General features: G+C 49.4%; 1 protein-coding gene across 1 annotated transcript; it reads left to right on the top strand.

The window, feature by feature from the left end:
• Window positions 1–8,854: 8,854 nt before the first annotated feature.
• On the top strand, window positions 8,855–15,516 carry LOC150066871 (keratin, type II cuticular Hb3). Its single transcript, XM_090326095.1, has 9 exons — window positions 8,855–9,217; window positions 11,321–11,529; window positions 12,218–12,278; window positions 13,004–13,099; window positions 13,275–13,439; window positions 13,625–13,750; window positions 13,959–14,179; window positions 14,745–14,776; window positions 15,229–15,516. Exons 1-9 carry the CDS (start codon window positions 8,855–8,857, stop codon window positions 15,393–15,395), a joined length of 1,440 nt encoding a protein of 479 aa, XP_090182221.1. The 3' UTR covers window positions 15,396–15,516.
• Window positions 15,517–15,893: the final 377 nt, after the last annotated feature.

Here is a 15,893-nt window from a genome sequence, read left to right as displayed (position 1 = left end):
GACACTCTCTTATCTACAATTAAACACACACACACACACACACACACACACACACACACACACACACACACACACACACACACGGAGCTATGACTCAAATGGTAGAGCCCTAGCCTTGAGCACAAAAGTTCAGAGACAGTGCCCAGAGTTCAAGCCCCAAGACTGGTACAAAATAAAATGAAACTCTGAGGGTGCAACAGGAACTGTGCACAGTTCTAGCCTAAGTTGTTTCTCACTTTCACGAAGCACCCAAAGATAGTGTCCTGGGCAGTGGCCACACTGCCCTCTGCTGCCCAGACCATGGGAGAGGAAGAAGGCCTAGTCTGAGCTTCCTTCAGGCTCTGAGAGGTCAATGCTGCCTCAGGATTGAGCCATAGGCACACAAGGCTCTATAGCTTCTCTGTGAGGGATTCTGAGAAGAGCTAGGGAGGGGTAGGGTGCAGAGTAGAGCAATTGATGGTGGGGAAAATGCCATGGCATATACCCAAAATGGTAGAGGATGACCAGCAGGTTGAAATGACAAGGAGTCAGTTTTGGGCTCCAACCAAGTGCCAGTTCCAGGCTGCCACCCTAACCAAGCATCCTGTTCTAGAGAGCACTTTCACTGCAGCTTGACTGGGGGTGGAGGAGAGGGTGGGACTGTTCCCAAGCAGTTCAGAAGGCTTATGAAGAAAAGTTGTTAAAAGAGACAAGCTTGTAACTGCCTCTCCTCTGCCTTCTTCCAGGAGCTCCCCAGCTCTGTCATACCTACAGGAAGTCACAAACCCAAACCTGCTGCTCTGTGGGGCTGAGAAGCTATATAAAAATCACTTTGGTGTCCTGGTGGCCTTAGGAAAGACTGCCCAATGTAAGAATAGGCCCAAGGACCAATGGAATAGAATAGAAGAGCCAGAAATGAATCCACAGACCTATAGCTACCCTATATTTGATAAGGCAGCCAAAATCACAGGATGGAAGAAACATGGCCTGTGCAACAAACAGTGCTGGCAGAATTGGCTATACATTGTGCTGAAAACTGAAACTCGATCCTTATATATCACCCTTTGGCAAAATAAATTTCAAACTGATCAAGACCAGATGCCCTGAAAATATTACAGGAAGTGGTAAGGGAAACACTAGAGCTCCGTGGCACAGGGCAAAACTTCCTGAGATCCAGAATTACAACAAATCAAAGAAAGTTTCTGCATGGCAAAGGACATAGCTAGCAAGATAAATGGAAAGCCCACAGAACAGGAGATCTTTACCAGCTATGCATTGACAAGGGTCTCCTATCTAAAATATACTTAGAGTTCAAGAAAAGTTATTCCCCCTCCAAAACAGCTCCTCAAAAAAACAGCCTAAGTAATAACTGGGCTAAAGACTTAAAGACATACTTCTCAGAAGAAGCATTAAGATTGGCCGATAGAAACACGAGGAGATATCCAACATCTCTGGACATAAAAGAAATGTAAATCAAGGACCAGGGGTGTATCCTAATGGTAGAGTGCTCACCTAGCATACACAAAACCCTGGGTTTGATTCCTTAGTACCACATATACAGAAAAAGCCAGAAGGGGTGTGGTGGCTTAAATGGCAGAACACTAGCCTTAAGCAAAAGGTGTCCAAGGACAGTGTCCAGATGCTGAGTTCAAGCCGCAGGACTGGCAAAAAAAAAATGCGAATCAAGACAACATCGAGATTCCCTCTCACCCTAACTAGAATTGCCATTATCAAAAAAAAACTAACAATAACAGGTTCTGGCAGGGATGTGGTCAAAAAGGAATGCTACCATACTGTTGGTGGGAGTGTAAACTTGTTCAACTGCTCTGGAAAGCAGTGTAGAGGTTCCTCAAAAAACTAAACGTAGAGCTCCCCTCTGACCCAGCAATCCAAGTTCTGAGCATTTATCCAAATGATCACAAACAAGGTCACAACTATATCAATTGCAGCACTATTTATTACCGTAGCTAAGATACGGAACCAACCCAGATGGCCCTTAGTGATTGGATGGATTAAGAAAATACTAAGTGAAATAAGCCAGATGCAAAGAAACATAGATTGCATGGTTTCTCACATTTGTAATAATTAGAATGTGAGTATAAATTTATAAGTAAGCCCAATAGTAAAGAACAAAAATTGCACTTGGAAATGATAGATTAAACAAGACTCTAAATATCACCTTTACAAAGAAAGAAAGAAAGAAAGAAAGAAAGAAAGAAAGAAAGAAAGAAAGAAAGAAAGACAGCCCAACCAACTGCTTCAATGTCCCACTAGAGGGAGCTCTTCCCTGGCATCTGAAAAGCCTTTCTCCTACAAGAAACCCTCCCAGGTTGACCAGTATGCTGCAGTGTGATTTCCTTAATTTCCTGAACAGAGCTTGACCCCCAGGCTTCTTTTTCCCAGCCCCCATTATCCATTGGCACCTTTATCGCTCCGAGAAGTTCATTTCTCCACTCTGCATCTCTGGTTCCACAATTTGCCCTGGGTCTTCAGGCTAGCCCTGGATCCTCAGACCCAGGGAGGCTCTCTCATTGGTCTTCTAGGATCTTTCTACCACATGAGCCATATGTGCACTTCCAGCTTTTTGTTGGTTGATTTGAGATGACAATTGCAGGGACTTTCTGCCCAGGCTGGCTTTGGACTGAGATCCTAGGATCTTAGCCTCCCGAGTTAACTAGAAATACAGGTATAAGCCACTGATACTCAGCTGCCCTGGTTATTTTTGTGATTGGGTGTTGCTTTCAGTCCTGTTTACCCCTTCCAGTCACAGCCAACGTTTTCTGTTGAGATGGAATCTCACAAACTGGTTTTTTTTTGGGGGGGTGGGGAGAGGAGGGGATGGTGAGATAGCCGGGCTAACCTAGAACCACAGTCTTCCCAGTCTCCACCTTCCAACTGAGTACTAGGATTACAGGTGAAAACTGCGACACCCAGCTCTTTCATACACATTTTACATCAGTTTTTATCAAGTTCCTCAAAAGAATTCGCTAGATTTTTATTGGATTTACATTGAATTTAGAGAGTTTTTTATCTTTAGAAAGTTATGACCAAGTATTCTTAAACATAATAGAAAGCCATTCCATCATATTTTGTTTTTTTTTCAATAGAAGAGTCTTACATAGACTGGATCAAGAAGATGTGGTACTTAAACACAATGGAATTCTATGCAGCCATCAGAAAGAATGACATTGCCCCATTTGTAAGGAAATGGAAAGACTTGGAAACATCATATTAAGTGAAGCCAGACCCAAAGGAACATAAACTCAATAGTTTCTCTCATTTGTAATAATTAGTACTCATCTAGAACTTTCCTAGCAGAGGAGTACAATAGCTCAAAACCTAGGTATATAAGGTTATATAGGATGAGACTAAATGAAAGGATCTCTAGAATATGATAACAAAAGCTTCATCTTGTGTGATGGTTGTTCTTTTTGGGGGGGCCAGTCATGGGGCTTGAACACTGACCTTGGACTTTTTCTTAAGCTAGAGCTCTGCCACTTGAGCAACAACACCACTTCCAGCTTTTTGCTACATAGGTGGTACCGAGGAATCAAACCAGAGTCTTCGTGCATGCTAGGCAAGCACTCTACCACTAGGCCAAACTCCCAGCCCAGTTGTTCTTAATGTATTATGTTATTTCTCTTCTCTTTTTTTGCCCTTTGGTTAATTTCATATTGTTACTGTATCTGATTTTGTTACCTGGAATATTGTATATATATTTATTTGTTTATTTGAAATAGGAAAGGGAAAGGAGGAAAACAAGATGACTGGGAGGGATTGGGGGAGGGAAATAGGGACAAAAACATGAGAAAGGGTATCAATGTGTGAGATGTAATGCACTTACTACCTGGCAAATGTAACTGTAACCCCTCTATGCATTACCTGAAAAAAAAAATTAAAGCCATCCCAGGCACCAAAGACCTTGAGACTCTTATCTCCAATTAATCACTAGATTAATTGGCTCCAGGGATAAGGAGGTAGCCTTGAGCTGAAGAGCTCAGTGACAGCACCCAGGCCCACAGTTCAAGCCCACCCAAAACAAAACAAAAAATCTGGTGGATAGTTCTAAAGTTGTCATGCCTTTTACTGTTCTTGGGAATTCTATCCTGTTTTCCATCTGGTTATCACTGATCATTGAAAAGTGTTTTAAGGGCCAGAAGTGTGGCCTAGCATGCATGAAGCTCTGGGTTCAATTCCTTGGTACCTCATACACAGAAAAGGCAAGAATTGGTGCTGTGGCCCAAGTGATGGGCCGCCAGCCTTGAGCAAAAGAAGCTCAGGAATAGTGCCCAGCCCAGAGTTCAAGCCTCAAGACTGGCAAAAAAAAAAAGAAAAAGACGAAGAAAAGAAAAAGAAAGACATTTTAATTTTTATAAGGTGGCCTAATATCTAGCAGCATTTTTCAACTTGTGCTGCCAATTTTTTTTGCAGTTCACTATAGTTATACTGGGTTTTCTTTTTTATTTTATTTTTTCTATTTTTTTATTATAGAGAAACATTTATATTTATATTTATATTTATTTTATTGCTGGGGTTACAGTTACATTCATCAGGTAGTGGGTACAATACTTCTTGAACACTGTTATCCCTTCCCATGTTTTTTTCCCACTTTCTTCTAGGTCAACAAATCCTGTAATGTGAAAATCATACTGGTCTTAGGTTTTCTCTTCCAATACAAATACAGACCCCTTTCCTGGGTCGGGAATCCCAGGGTGACAGCCTGGCCTGGACTTAAAGGCAGCCTTGTCTTGCCCACCACTTCTCAGGCAATGGACAGCACAGGACGGCCTGCCTTGAGGAACTGCTCTAATATCCACCTAAGTGGGGTGTGTGCTCACTGAGGACATAGAGTGTAGAGTACACCCCCCCCATTCTCTGCAGTAGCACTTGTTGGATAGGTGACAGTGACATTTGTCCTTTTCTATGTTGTGATGTCGAGGCTTGAAGGCAAATCTGGAAGATATTGAGGCTAGGAGAAGAGGAGTTAGTTGGAGGCACAGGAGCTGCTCCTTTCCAGACAGGACACCAACACTCTATGGCCCATACTATCCAGGTATTGGCACACAGGCTAGCTGTTCTTCCATCATCACAGGGACCCAGGAGGCCACTGTCATACCCCCGACTACTGATGGGAAGGCATTCTCAAGGCCTTCTGCTTCAGTGCAGAAGTTCCCCATGGGAAAGCTGCTCTTACAACCAGCTAAGGCACTTAGCAATTTAGATTTTTTTTGTATTATTTTATTTTATTGTTTCTGTGATGGTCCTGAGACTCAAACTCAAGGCCCAGGTGCTATCCCTGAGCTTTGGTGCTCAAAGTTAGCTGGAGATAAGAGTCTCGTGGACTTTCCTGCCCAGACTGGCTTAGAATCTCAATGCTCAGATCTCAGCCTCCTGAGAAATTAGGATTACAGGCATGAGCTGTAGGCACCTGGCTAACAATTTAGTTTTAAGGAAACTAGTGGGAATCACCCAAAGATATATTCACTAATATCCATCCCAGTGTTACTAACCAAATTTTCTTTCAGAAAAGGTAAAAATAAAACTAAAATACCACAAAGGCTCCTGGATATTCAGGAAAGAAGAAATAGCAATCAAAGCATTCTTGGTTTCAAAGCCAGCTAACTAGCAAGACAGACAGACAGATACCCACAAGAGGAAAAAATTCAGCCAGGTGATGGCTACAGGCCCAAAGAGACAGGCGGTGAACCAGAAGAGCAGGCTAGCAACAAGCAGTCACTCCCAGACAGCAGGAACAGGACAGCCACCAGGTTGACCCATACCAACCCAGGCCAGTCTCCAGAGCAGCAGGTGCAGAGCCCAGTCTTTGATAGATGAACAACCCTGAGGACTTGGATAGAGCCTTTCTCCAAGCCTTGGTCAAGGCAAAAACCAATCAGGAGCTGATGTGAATAAACCAGTGGGAGTGGGGAGCAGAAAGTGGGGCGGGGGGGTGGGGGGCAGAACTGCCACTGCCCTTTGTCAGCTTCCTGTCTATAGGATTTTCAGGTCTGCAGTGTGCTTTGTTCTGGGCCACTTATACATGGGGACTGTAATTTAGGCTTTTTGAGGTGGCCGATGACTGTCTTGTAAAGCCATCACTGTTTTCTGCTGACCCTGCTACAGTAACATGGAGTCTTATTGGCCAATGACACTGTCCCTTTGCAAAGCCCTGCAGACCAGAGACAGCCAAGACTCATTCATGGCACAGGCATGGAGTGAGGGCGGGAGTGAGGGTGGGGACTGCCCCGCCCACTGCATTGTATCATCCTCCTGATGCTATTACAGTCATTGCACTTTGTGTGTTTTTGGTTTTGTTTTGTGTGTATGTTTGTGGTGGGGAGGGGAAGTCCTGGGACTCCATCCCAGAGCCTGGACCCTGTTCAGGAGAATTTGTGCTCAAGGCTAGCACTCTGTCACTTTCTTTCTTTCTTTCTTTCTTTTCTTCCTTCCTTCCTTCCTTCCTTCCTTCCTTCCTTTTTTAAATTTTTTTGGAAGTTCATTGAAAAATGGTCTCATGAGCTCTCCTGCCTAGATTGGCTTCAAACCTCCATCCTCAGATCTTAGCCTCCTGAATAGCTAGGAGCATCCCTCAGTGTCCAGCGAGTCACTGAGTCTTACAGGCAGAGAATTGAAGGAGTAACTGGTGCCTGATCTCAAAGCTAGGAATTCAAACCAAGACTCTCCCCCCGCCCCCAGCCCTGGGAATGGAACCCAGAGCCTTGAGCATGCTAGCCAAGTGCTCTACCCCTGAGCTCCACCAACCCCAAACCTTGCCATTTGTGTAGTATTGGTTTCAGTCCAGACGTGGCTAGGATGCCATCAGGACCTCCCGGCCCAATGAGATGTGCATGGCTCTGTTCTGAGTTCAAGCCTGCAGAACTAAGACAAGTCAACTGGGTTAGAGGATGGCAGTGAGGTTATTATTACCATGACACCCTCACAGGAAGGCCCCACAGATCCAGTGCCTCATTCCTCCAGGAAGGACCCTCACTAAGGAACAGAGCTGTGCAATCATGACTCTGAAGACTCAGGCATGGGTTAAAACAGGCAAGAGATTGGGTTCTTTCCTGGAGGCCTGGCAGCTATGACCCAGCAAAGGGTTAGCATGACAGCACCAGACAGCCCAAACTCCCTGAAAAAGCCTGCCACCAGAATCCCACCCACCAAACAATCTCCAAACCCTACTGGAAGTCCTTACCCCACAGCCTGCACCCCAGGACCCAGAGATTCACGAGGGGTTCCTTTCCTCCACCTCTGGGGCAGATGGGGTCCGACTCCCTGACGTTGCCACGGCACCACAAAAGATACCCTCTCTCTCTTGTCCCCAAACCTCCACTCTGGATAGGAATGGCTTGTATACTCTGAAAGGGAGTGGGGAGGGCAAAAGGTAAAGGCGTGGACGGATATTTTTAGCTCAGATAGGGCCAGTGTTTGGCCCCATCAAAGGAGTTGTTTTCAAAGGTGGGCCATGAAACAAGTACTGGGGAGTTTTATGGACCCACATTCTCAGGCTAGTGGAAACCTTGTGTCTTTCTGTCCATCAAAGCCATCACCTGCCCTAGTCCACAGGAATGAAACCTTGTGTCTGTCTGTACATCAAAACCATCGCCTACCCTAGTCCACAGGAATGAATGCCAGATTAAAGGACTTGGCTTTAGGGACAGCCACATAAGGTTCCCACAGAAGGAAGGGATTCCATTTCAGGACCCCAGGACCCCCAAGCCAGCACCTTCTTGTATCCTGGTGGGTGCATTCACAAACCATCTCCCTCACCAAGCCCTTGCTGAGAGCCCAAAGGGGCCCTCTGGATCCCTGGTGCCCCAGCTGGAACATTGTGGGAATTTATTTTCCTGTGCAATTTTTCTCCTTTCCCATTAGCCAAACAATGTTGCTCCAAGTCCCTGTCATCCCCTCCTTCCCCAGCTACCTGGCTCCCTGCTTCCACCTCAGAGAAGAGCGCCATGGCTACAGCAACCTGGGGGAGCTCTGCCAGGGTGTTCTGGGGAACAGAGGAGAGGGGAAATGTACTCTGTCTCTGAATCAAGCCTGGCTTGGTGCTTGAGGCCCCTTGATCCTATACCAGCACCTCCACTTCCATCCTTCTGGAGCCCACCATCCACTGTCCTCAAGCTGCTTCCCGTGACCAAGCCTGGAGCTCCTGGGAATTCCACATCCCATTCATCATGACAGCCTGGGCTCAGAACGTCACTGTCAGGCCTGTCTTGAGCTCTCTGAACTCCGCTTCTTGCATGTACCAGCTGGTATCCCAGCTAGAAAAATCCCAGATACACAGATTGTGTCCAACTCTCCCAGATCCCTAACTACGACTCTCAGCCTTGCACAGGAACGTGGCAGGAACAGGCTGACCTTGTCCTTGAAGATGATTCTTATTTCCCTGCATTAGAGATGGAGGGGCAGTCAAGGAGGCCTAGACCACAGAGCTGTTTAGGAAGGACAGTCCTTATGCTCCAACCCAGGCTAGGCCACAGCCCAGCTAAACCCCTTCTAAAAAGGAGTTGGGAGAGAGGCCCCACTCCTCCGTGTACCTGTTCCAGGATTCCGGCCCAGCCCCTCTCCCTTGTCCTCTGTAGGGAGGGGACAGGAGGGGCCTGGAGGAAGCTTGTAAAGGGCTTTGAAGATGAAACAGGCCTGTGGCCGGGCATTGTTGACAAAGCCACTGAAGAGGCAAGCGGGTTGCAGCTTAAGAGACTGAGGTGATGCCAAGCTAATAAAACACAACAATTGCCTCCTCGCCCCCCCCCTTAATGCCAATTTTCCGGACACATAAAAGGGCCTGCCACAACCCAAGGAGCACAGAGCCTTGTCTCCCTCTCTGCCAACTTCTCCACTGTTCAGACACCTGCTTTCCTCCACCATGACCTGTGGACTTCGTGCTGGAAACTTCAGCTGCGCCTCGGCCTGCGGGCCCCGGCCTGGCCGCTGCTGCATCACCGCCGCCCCCTACCGAGGCATCTCCTGCTACCGCGGCCTCACGGGGGGCTTCGGCAGCCACAGCGTCTGCGGGGGCTTCCGCTCCGGCTCCTATGGACGCAGCTTCGGCTACCGCTCTGGGGGCGTCTGCGGGCCCAGCCCCCCATGCATCACCACCGTGTCCGTCAACGAGAGCCTCCTGACGCCCCTCAACCTGGAGATCGACCCCAATGCGCAGTGCGTGAAGCATGAGGAGAAGGAGCAGATCAAGGGTCTCAACAGCAGGTTTGCGGCCTTCATCGACAAGGTGGGTATCCTGGAGCGGGCCACACCTGAGCCTGGGTGTCCTGGAGCGTGCCACCTGCAAACACTCCCAGAGCTAAGTACTGTAGGGGAGGTCAGAAATAAACATCTGCCCATGTAAGCTCTCCTAGGCATGTATGCATGTATATGTATATACATATGCATATGCATATGTATATGTATATAAATATGAGTGGTAGTCATAGACAAAAAGATAAAACTAGGATTGGGGGCTGTCAGCCTGATAGGGATGGGGTGGGTGTGGAGGGTAACAAACTGAAAACAGGTAGGGGAGGTAGAGGCAGAGCCTTTAGAACAGGATGCAATGTTACTCAGTGAGCAAAAGCTCATGGGGTTTGCTGTTTGAAGGCAAGCAGCTCCCTGCATCAAGGGCAGAGGTTGTGACTCCAAAGACAGCCTTGAAGTATCTCTCCTGGGTCACAGAGTGCTGCTTTGATTCCCCTGAGGATCAGGGTAGCCCCCTCACCCCCAGATGCTGCAGCTAGGGCTCAGCACCCAGAGGTGAGCAGAGGACACAGGCCTCACCCCCATGGGGTAAGGCAGGCTTAGGTGATCTGGGCTTGGAGTCACCATCCGCGGAGGTCCGTCCTCTCAAAACCCAGGCAACCAGCCTGTGGCTGTGGTTTGAGGACTGAGAGAAAAGACGATCGTTAGGGAGTAGTAATGGGCCAGGAAGACCTGGCCAGAATATACATGTACACACACACACACACACACACACACACACACACACACACACACACACACACACACACACCCTGTAAGATGAGAAGCTAAACTAAAGCTAGCATGTGAGAAAGAACTTGCAATGGGCAGTTGGGCAGTGAGGGTGACAAGGTTATTCATCAAAACAATCTGAGTCAGCCAATCTGGAGGCAGGAAGATGGATGTGAGAGTTCTGAAGAATCTACAATAATTTCATGTGAGGTGAGACCCCTGCAGTGCAAAGTTTCCCCCCTCCCCATGCTCTGGAGGCGTGGGTGAGCTGCCAGACCTGGGTGGGGTGCAGAGAGTCCCACATGACCCCATCCCAACCACCCTCCCATCTTCTCAGCCTGGGCTTGGACCATTGTCCAACTGTCTGGGGGCTGAGTACCTTTCTCTCCAAGGGTTTCTTTAATCCACATAAAGAAGGGTACTTGAACCTCATGCACTCTGTCTAAGATCTCACTTTTTCTTTTTTGTCGTCATGAACCTGGGTGCTGAGTGTTTTCCCTCAAGGCTGGTGCTTGACTTTAAACGACAGCATCACTTCAAGATTTCTAGTGGTAAATTGGAGATAAGAGTCCCGTGGACTTTGCTGCCCCGGGGTAGGCTTTGAACTGTGATCCTCAGATCTCTGCTTCCTGAGTAGCTAGGCTTATGGGTATAAGTCACCAGCACCCAGTGAAGGTCCCAATTTCTAGCACTTGGCAGAAGAATCTAGATTGAGCTGCTCTAAGCATTTCCTGTGACATATTAGAAGAGACAGAAGTTAACCGAAAGAAGGACTTCCAGGTCTTGAGGAGCTTATACCATGACATACATAGTTTTTGACACTGATATCAGCCATGCCCAGGAAGGATTCTGGGTATTCAGAATCCTATGCTAGGATGCCCCACCCACCCACACACATACACACTGGTAGCTCTAATCATTAGACCAGAGATTCTTAGGCTCTACATGTCAGTCTCTCTCTCTATGTATATCTAGATATAGATATAAAGATATAGAGAGAGATGGCTTTTATTTGAAAATGCTAAAAGCAGAGAGGTAAAAGACACATGTTAGGCAAACAGTGCAATTCTTTTGGTACAATGTAACCCCTTCCCTAACTCCCTCTCCCAAAGCTTGCCTGCCCATCCTACCCTCAAGTTATGTAGTTAAATGTGAATATAGTTTCTAGAGCACCACTGGTCTACTCATTTTCCTTTTGTTCCTGAGCCTCCTCTTATACTTCCAAACACCTATTGTCCAACAAACCAGAGAAAAAGAAAAGAACACAAAACCAGCAGAAAAACAAAAGAAAAAGAAAAGAAATCCCTGGGTGCCATTTCCTGGGGTACCTTCCAATGCATATTATCTTGGGTTGCGTCTTGGGTGGCAGGTGCGCTTCCTGGAGCAGCAGAACAAGCTGCTGGAGACCAAGTGGCAGTTCTACCAGAATCGCAAGTGCTGCGAGAGCAACCTGGAGCCTCTGTTCGAGGGCTACATCGAGACCCTGAGAAGGGAGGCTGAGGCTGTGGAGGCCGACAGTGGGAGGCTGGCTGCAGAGCTCAACAATGTGCAGGAGGTGATGGAGGGCTACAAGAAGAAGTGAGTGTGGTTTACCTTCAAACCTGGCACAGACAAGGAGAGCAGGAGGGAGGCTGTGTGGGGGTCCAGCCAGGCCCTGTGAGCTCCAGGATCTGTGATTCTGTGGCAATCAAGGCCCAACCATTGCCTGCACCAGGCTGAGGGGCTCAGGGCATTCTGGTCTCAGTCTTGCCACATGGGACGGAGCCCTGCTCTCTGGGGAAGCAAACTCCACAGCTTCCTTGTTCCCTTGCTGAACCTCAGGCTCCCATACCCACAGCCCTGACCACATCCACTTCCCCAGTGAGGTTAAATGAGGGTGGTAGAGCAAGATTAGTTAATGTGATAAGAAATCATCCCTGGGGATGAAGAACAGCAGGTTTCAGGCTCCGGGGGTCACAGCCCTTTGAGTGGTCAGTCCTGAGGCCTCTGGGTCCCCACACTGGACCTGGGACTGGCATCTAGGTGAGGGGAGGCTGGTGCTACACAGCCCCAGGGGCTGCAATGGCTGCTCCTCGACAGGGGATCAGGATTCCTCATCTGCCTCTGAGGTGACCTCACAGCAGCCTTGGCAAAGAGCCTAGGGCAGCCACATGAGCCCTCCACCTGCTGGGCAAAGTGCACAGGGAAGCCCTGCTCTACCCCACCAGCCACAAAGTGAGCTCAGGGGAGCCTGGCCTTCTCTGACAACACACCCCTCTCATCTCAGGTATGAAGAGGAAGTTTCCCTGAGGGCCACAGCTGAGAATGAGTTCGTGGCTCTGAAGAAGGCAAGTAGCAGGGGATGGCAGAGCGGGAGGGGTCCCTGGGCAGCTCTTCCTGGGAGCCCCCGTGCTCAGCCTCAGGGTGGGGATCAGGGAGCTTTGCCCATCCCGATGGCACTCTGTGTAGCAGCCAGGGCTCTGGGATGTCCAGTGATGCCTGCCCTGGGGAGGAGATACCCGCCTTGAGCCCTGGTTGTCTTCTTCTAACCTCTACTTAGAGGTTGTGGTTTGGCCTTGGTCCCATGGAACTGGGGCCTTCTGTGTCTTGAGGGTCAGTGTGGGACCCAGTTGTGTGTATAACTGACTAGAAGCCAGGGCCAGATGCCATGTTTAAGAGAACATGGGCAGATCTAGGCCAGATGGACTTGACCTTGGCTGCTGGGGTTAGCACAGGGTGAGCTGATCTACTGGGAGTTGTGTGGACAGGCTCTCTAGACAAGGAGAGTATAGACAAGAAGACAGAGGGTAAGGCTTTTCAAGGAGTCACCTGAAAGCCTTCTAGTGTCTGTGAGGGTGAGGAGAGTTTGTCCTTACAGGCTGGAGTCTGTCTGGGGCATGGCAGGAAGGTAATGGAGAGATGGCTTATTGGAGCCCTCTCTGCCTGTGATCTAGCCTCAGGAGCTTGGGGTTCCTTCTGCCCTGGGCTGGAATGGAAGGGGTGAGAAGAGACACAATTTTGAGGTCTCACCAGCAGGACCCCTTGAGATTGACTCTTGGACCCCTCTTCCCAGGATGTGGACTGTGCCTACCTGCGCAAGTCTGATCTGGAGGCCAACTCAGAGGCACTGATTCAGGAGATCGACTTCCTGAGGAGACTGTATGAGGAGGTAAGGGTGGGGTGGTCTGGAGTGTGGGAAGGGGTTTGGGCAGTGGATTCTGGCCACGGGGTTGTATGAAGTGGCAGGGATTGGGGCCAGGGTGACTGGCCAGTTGCACTGAAGTGTGCTAGGTAGAGACGCATCCTCCAAAAGCTCTGCCATCCCTTACCCTGGCCTCCTGCAGGAGATCCGTGTCCTCCATGCCCACATCTCAGACACCTCAGTCATCGTCAAGATGGACAACAGCCGGGAACTCAACATGGACTGCATCGTGGCCGAGATCAAGGCTCAGTATGATGACATCGCCACCCGCAGCAGGGCTGAGGCTGAGTCCTGGTACCGCAGCAAGGTAACTGGTCCAGGAAGCTTCCCTGCAGACAGTGAGAGGGAGCAGGTGCCCAGTAGAAGAGGTGGGCTGGGGAGGGAGCGGGGTAGCTCTCAGGTGGGGTTCAGGCCAGGGCTGCCATGTGTTTCTGGTGGCACAAGCTGAGCACTGTCCACCCTGGACCTCATGGGCTCCCGTGTCCTCCCCAGTGTGAGGAGATCAAGGCCACCGTGATCCGCCATGGGGAGACCCTGCGCCGCACCAGGGAGGAGATGAATGAGCTGAACCGCATCATCCAGAGGCTGACAGCTGAGATTGAGAATGCCAAGTGCCAGGTATGGGGCTGCTGTGTCCAAGACCAGAGGAGATGGGATGCTGGCCTTGTTACATAGCCAGCATGGCCCATAGTTAAATCGTGTTATTCAGTCTCCCATGAGATCTTTGCAGGGTTAGTTTCCCCTTCCCACTGATACTGGGTCTTTCTCAGGGAAGACAGAGTTACCCAACTCTCATGAACCACTTGGTTCTCTCCTTGGTCCCCAGAACACCAAGCTGGAGGCTGCTGTGACCCAGTCTGAACAGCAGGGTGAGGCGGCTCTCAATGATGCCCGCTGCAAGCTGGCCGAGCTGGAGGGCGCCCTGCAGAAGGCCAAGCAGGACATGGCCTGCCTGCTGAAGGAGTACCAGGAGGTGATGAACTCCAAGCTGGGCCTGGACATCGAGATCGCCACCTACAGGCGCCTGCTGGAGGGTGAAGAGCAGAGGTGAGTTACAGTCCAATACTGGGCTCCAAAGCTTTCCGAGATAGACTGATCTTCAGTCCAGCTCATACAGAGATGAACCTAGGGCACCTTCTTTCTCCATGCCGAGCCACATAGCGCTGTGTTGTCCTAGAAGTCCTGAGGCTTGCGAGGATTAGCCCTACAGGATTTTGTCTCTGGTTGAGATCTTCCTTAGAACCTTCCACCTTTTTCTTTTCCAGAATCTTCACATTCTAGTTTCTAGGAGGTCACTTTTTCCAAGGCCAAATTCTAATCCTTGTGTCCTGCTCTTTCCCTAAACCTGAGAGACTGTCCAGGTCTGCCAGATAAGATTGTTTCAGCTATATACTGCACAAAGGCAAACAGATGAAGGCAAAGGAGAGTTGCTAAATAGTAACGCCCAGCATTGTTAAACTTCCAGGAGGACAGCTTTTTTTTTTCAGTTTCCCAAAGGCATAAAGTGCAGTTCAGTAACAGGTCAAAATGAGCCCTGTTGGCACCTAAGGAAAGTCCATGGTCTCATTCTGATTCCTTTTCTCTTCCCTGCCCCATCTTTTCCTCCACTCAGGCTGTGTGAAGGTGTTGGAGCTGTGAATGTCTGTAAGTATCTTGAGCCCCGAAAAGGGGGCGGGGGAAACATGGTGGTTTTGCAATCTCCTGGCTTGGGAATACAGAGACCCTGGGAAGTATGTTCCTCATAATTCCCCAGTATGGAGAGTTGCTCATGCAACTGGAGAGACTGCAGTTAGCTTGCGGTTAGCCTCTTACCATGAATGAAGCTAGAGAAGAGAAAAGAAGTCTAAGGGACCTCAGCATAATGTTTTACCTCTCCTGGTAGAAGAAAAGAAGCTCAGCCCAGACAATGGGAAAGATTTGTCCAAGATGGCAAAGCAGACAGAACCCTGGCCTTCTGGCTCCAAGGATAAGGTTTTCTCCAAGGCTTCAGAACTCAAATGAAGGGCTTTTTGTGACTCTTTAGAGCACAGGCCAGAGGAGATGGCTAGGTAGGGTGGCTGCCAGTCAGACCTCAGATCTCTGTCTTCTTCCCACAGGTGTCAGCAGCTCCCGGGGCGGGGTCGTGTGCGGTGACCTCTGCGTGTCTGGCTCCCGGCCGGTGACAGGCAGTGTGTGCAGTGCCCCCTGCACTGGGAACCTGGCAGTGAGCACGGGCCTGTGTGCACCCTGTGGAGCGGGCTCCTGCTATCAGGGCAGGTGTTAGGTGGCCAAGAGAGGAGCATGGAGGGGAGTCCTTTCCACTGCCAGATGCCAGCTCCCCCACCTTGCTGAGCATAGCAGGGCCTCAGTAGCCTTGCCTTGTGTTCTGAGAATACACTCCTGGCTGCTCCCACCAGCCCCTCCTCCCTTCTCCTGGCCCTGCTGGAAACTGGCTGCTGCCAGGAAGGGCCACCTTCCTGGATGTAGTACCAGACAATGGCCAGTAGAGGGCTCTCCCTTTCTTTCTGGAAGGAGCACAATGGGGCTGCCTCCTCTGCCTCTCTGACCTCTGGTCTCCTATTTGCCAATAAATTGGGAACCCTGTTCTCTATGTTATGATGTCTTGTTTTCTTGAATCTTGTGTCTACCTGAGCACCCTAAGATATGGCCTGAGGACTAGGATCATTCTGGACTAGCCTCAACTTTGGCATTGCAAGCCAGAGAGAACTTGATAACACAGAGTACTCTCCAGTGCCAGGCAAGGCCTGTCTGAGTCACACAA

Source organism: Megascapheus bottae, chromosome 2 (genome assembly GCF_031878675.1).
Source record: "Megascapheus bottae isolate mThoBot1 chromosome 2, mThoBot2.hap1, whole genome shotgun sequence".
Classification (NCBI taxonomy): domain Eukaryota; kingdom Metazoa; phylum Chordata; class Mammalia; order Rodentia; family Geomyidae; genus Megascapheus; species Megascapheus bottae.
Note: the sequence above shows the minus strand (reverse complement) of the source record. Positions and strands in the feature narration are given on the sequence as shown.

Excerpts from the sequence above, each read along its gene's own strand:
- LOC150066871 (XM_090326095.1), top strand. The coding sequence starts at position 8,855 with ATGACCTGTGGACTTCGTGCTGGAAACTTCAGCTGCGCCTCGGCCTGC. Across the intron at positions 13,100-13,274 it reads TGAGGAGACTGTATGAGGAG|GAGATCCGTGTCCTCCATGC; the intron begins GTAAGGGTGGGG and ends GGCCTCCTGCAG. Across the intron at positions 13,440-13,624 it reads AGTCCTGGTACCGCAGCAAG|TGTGAGGAGATCAAGGCCAC; the intron begins GTAACTGGTCCA and ends TGTCCTCCCCAG.